The following is a 4,307-nucleotide window of genomic DNA, read 5'->3' as shown; positions in this document are numbered from 1 at the left end:
AGTGAGGAGGTTATGCTGAAAGCTGGTCTTAGAGTCTGCCAAACGGATGGCAGAGCAGGAAGGGAAACCAAGGCAGAGAGACCAGCATATTCGGAGACCCTGAGGAGGGAGAAAGTAGGGCACATCTGGGTTATCGCAAGCAACTCAGTGTGATGGTGCCCAGCTAGGTGTAGCTGCTCTAAGAAGCTGACACCACCTTTACAGTACAATTCAGTGGCCACACCACAGGCACATTGTACCGCACGCCCGGTCTTCGTGGATTTCATTCCTCTGCAGTCTCATTTCCCACAGTCTGTTTCCTTGACCCCTGTGAGCCTGACCTGGTTCCCAACCCCTGCTCGATCCCTGTGCAGGCGGTTGTCCTATCACTCCTGGCCCCAGAGCATCCTGGTTTAGAGGGAGGAATCCACTGTCCTGTCGGGTGCCTGGGCTTGTGCTGGGGAAGGAAACCGGAAGGCGTGACAACCATAACTCAATAAACGCTGGCTATGGTCATGGTAGTAGTGATGATGATGAAGGTGATCAATCGTGATGGTCAAGTAGCCTGGCCTCTCCTGCCAGCGCTGAGACAACCCCTGGATTGAGCATCATGGGGTGGGCAGACCCAGTGTAGACCCCACAGGAAGGGGTTATGGTGGGAGATGAGGAGGAACCGGAAGAGAAAAAAACAGAAGGCAGAGGTAACTGGTTAGGAAGCTGTTACATCATTTCTAATGAGAGAGACTGAGGCCTGCCCACATCAGTGTCTGAGATGATCTCTAGATATTCACAAAGTTGAGTTGAAAATCTGTATAATGAAAGCTGTGCGATTTCCCAATTTTATGGTGAATATTTGATCTAGTGTCCACAAAAATTGAGTAGAGGCCCTGTTAAGAGGGCCTCACCAGAGACGGGGGTGGTCCGGTACAGAAGAGCTCCGGCCGGGCACGCTGGTCTGCACCTGTAGTCCCAGTCACTCAGCAGGCTGAGGAGAGAGGATCGCTTGAGCCCAGGAGTTCAAGACTAGCCTGGGCAACATAGCGAGACCCCCATCTCAAGAAGATAAATAAATACATAAATAGATAAAAAGAGCTCCTCGCTCAGAGCTGCAGGTGTGACGAGCAGCACTGCCTCGGGCTGCCTTGACCATTCTCTTTTCCTCTATGGAGATTTATAGGGCCCCACAGGAAGGTAAAGAGCTCCCACTGCTGCTTGCTGGCCCTGGGGCATCAGAATCGGTGCGCTCTCCTGCCTGATGACCCACACTTGCTTTAGGATAGACAAGCAGTGAAGAGAACACAGAAGTGTCTGTGTCAAGCTTTTGGTGTTGTTTTTCTTTTCTGGAAATGTTTTGTGTTGGGTCAAATTGCTACACATATATGGTGTGTGTGTGTATATATAGGATTCTCTTTTTCTGATTATAAAAGTAGTGCATGCTCATTGGAGAGAACATTTGGAAAATGCAAAAAGGTCAAAATTCAAAAATATGATCATTGATAAGACCACTATCTAATGATAATTGCTCTGCCTTTTGGTTTATTTCCTTCCCTTTCATTCATTTACAATATATGTATATTATACAAACACACATTCATAATATAATTTATTAAATTTGTATTGTATTTTAGACATTTGAATCATGTGATAAACAGGTTTATATCTTATCTCTCACATGTATCATTGACATTTTCCTATGTGATTAAATGTTCTTTGAAAACATTTCTTTTTAATTTACATATGAGATTTATTCTTTCTGATGTACAGGTTCATGAGTGTTGACAAACACATAGAGTCATGTAACAACCACCACAATTAAGATGCAGAACAGTTTCCTCATTCCCAAAAATTCCCTCTCACTGCCCTCTGCAGTTAGCCCTGCCCCTAGTCATAACAATCCCCCAACCACTGATCTGTTCTCCATTCTTATAGTTTTGCCTTTTCCAGAATGTCATCTAAATAGAATCACATGGTATGTTGCCTTTTAGACTGGCTTCTCTTACTTGGCAGAATGTATTTGAGTTTCATTCATATTTTTGCTTATATAAATAATAGTTACTTTTTATTGCTTAGTAGTATTCTATGGTATAGATTTACTACCGTCAGTTTATCCTTTCACTAGTTGGAGGACATTTGAGTTGGCAAACATGACTTTTACTTGTTGAATGATATTCCATGCTACAGACATTCTAAACCTTATATAAATGGTTCCAAACAATTTCAGTAAATATGTAAATATTATTGGACATTTTGGGTTTTCCCTCATTATGAATAACCATTAAATGAACATCTTTATACATAAATCTTTGCGTATCAAATATATATGTGTACATTTATATAGTGTCCAAATATCTTAACCTGTCAATAAGCATGCAGTGTGCCCTGCTGGGGAAATAGGAAAATCTAGACAATATAAAATATAGTTCTATTAGAATTTTCTAAAAATGTTTGATTATATAACAAGCAGTCTGGATTTCAATGATTTGTGCCATTATAAAAATAAGAAAATAATAACTTCTTTAATTCTTTTTTTTTTTGAGACAGGGTCTTGCTCTGTCGCCCAGGCTAGAGTGCAGTGGCATCATCATAGCTCACTACAACCTTCCACTCCTGGGCTCAAGTGATCCTCCTGCCTCAGTCTCTCAAGTAGCTGGGACTACAGACAGATGCATGCCACCATGCCCAGCTAATCTTTTTTTTTTTCCATAGAGACAGGGTCTCACTCTTGCTCAGGCTAGTCTTGAACTCCTGGGCTCAAGCAATCCTCCTGCTTCAGCCTTCCAAACTCCTAGGCTTACAGACGTGAGCCACCATGCTCAGCCAACTTCTTTAATTCTAATGCAGAAGTTTTAACCTGCTAAATAGGAATAGATTAATTTCTTGTTTCTGAAATACCATTTCAGGACTTTGTTTTCACAGAAATTAAGCTTCTTTGGACAATGGAATTACTCAGTATACACAGAACAGAAATGACAACTGGGCAAGGGCGGGTTGCAGGGCAGGAGGCTGGTTAGATCAGCACAGCTGAGTTTCTAGTTTCATTTGGGTTCCTGAAGCTAGAGCCAGTAAGAGGGGAATGATATGGCTGGCACTTTGTTTTGCAAAATAAGATGGGGCTTCTCTTTGAGTAGACACCGCTGCCCTGCAAATTAAAAAGGAAATAGAGAAAATGTCAGTATTGGTGAATGGCACCTATAGTCAACAAAATATACATGCGCACTGTGGAGAAATCTGCATACTAAAGAAAGTTGGAAAGAGGAAAGTCTTTTAGTCTGCGCATTCACACTTTCCTTAGGGAATCATCTCTGATGGTTTGAGTTGTCCTTCCAGAATGTGATACACACATGCATGCACACATGCACATATCCTTTTATCTAAGCACAAGTGGAGTCTGCAGCTTGCTGTTTTCACCTAACTTCATCTCTTGGACATACTTCCATATTGGTACACATGGAGTTAATTCATTCTTCTTGTGGATGAATTCTTATTGTGTGGGTGTACCGCAGCGTTAGCCAAGTTCTCTACTGGTGGGTATTACATCACCAGAGTTTAACTGGTGAAGAAAAATCTGTCCTGAAATAGAGACATTGAGAGAGAGCCTGGCCAAATTATGGACCCTGTTCATAGCAAATGGTGTCTGACCACTGGATTTTTAAAACAGAAATTGCTGAATTCTTTTAAATTAACTAAAATATGAATTTTTAAAATTATGAAACCATCTAATGTTGGCTTGGAAATATACCCCATAGCTCTGGACTCGTGGCAGGGTCCTTAAAAGTTCCTGACTGCATTTGAATGCTGGTCACCCTTTTTCGCTGAAGGATCTCACCCACAAGCTTGTGTTTGGGCTCCTCCTGCTGGACATTTTCTAAAATTGCACTTCTCATATAGTTAATGTCCCAGACTTGATTCATTCAAATTGAAAATTACTTTTGCTTTTAAATAATTAATTAATATAAGGATACATTTACTTTTATTTTTTAAGAAAATAAAATAACACAGAACTACATACAATAATAATGAGAGTCTCCCTTTATCTTTTTCCAGTTCCTACTCCCTTCCCCATAAGAAACCACAGTCAACAGTTTGGAGTTTATCTTCTCAGACCTATTTCCATCATTTATATCCATTATCAGGCACAAACAGAAACATGCTGTTTTGTTTTCCTTTGCTTAATAAGTCTGGGTTCATCTTCTATGTATTGGTTTGCCACATTTTAGCTTAACAAGCTTTTCTTGTCAATGTGAATCTGTATGTGAGGGCGATTTTTATGTACTACTAGCAGTTACCTTGGTTTTAATACAAATTAATTATTGTTATTAAATTTATAA

General features: G+C 40.6%; 1 protein-coding gene across 1 annotated transcript in view; it reads right to left on the bottom strand.

The window, feature by feature from the left end:
- Window positions 1-2,755: 2,755 nt before the first annotated feature.
- The window catches only part of BST1 (bone marrow stromal cell antigen 1), a 22,612-nt gene continuing 21,060 nt past the window's right edge, over window positions 2,756-4,307 (bottom strand). Inside the window, exon 9 of the mRNA XM_012638416.1 lies at window positions 2,756-3,118. Within this exon, the coding sequence (XP_012493870.1) occupies window positions 2,992-3,118 (127 nt within the window). The 3' untranslated portion in view covers window positions 2,756-2,991. The remainder of the gene's footprint in view (window positions 3,119-4,307) is intronic.

Source organism: Propithecus coquereli, unplaced genomic scaffold (assembly GCF_000956105.1).
Source record: "Propithecus coquereli isolate 6110/MARCELLA unplaced genomic scaffold, Pcoq_1.0 Scaffold13, whole genome shotgun sequence".
Taxonomy (NCBI): domain Eukaryota; kingdom Metazoa; phylum Chordata; class Mammalia; order Primates; family Indriidae; genus Propithecus; species Propithecus coquereli.
Note: the sequence above shows the minus strand (reverse complement) of the source record. Positions and strands in the feature narration are given on the sequence as shown.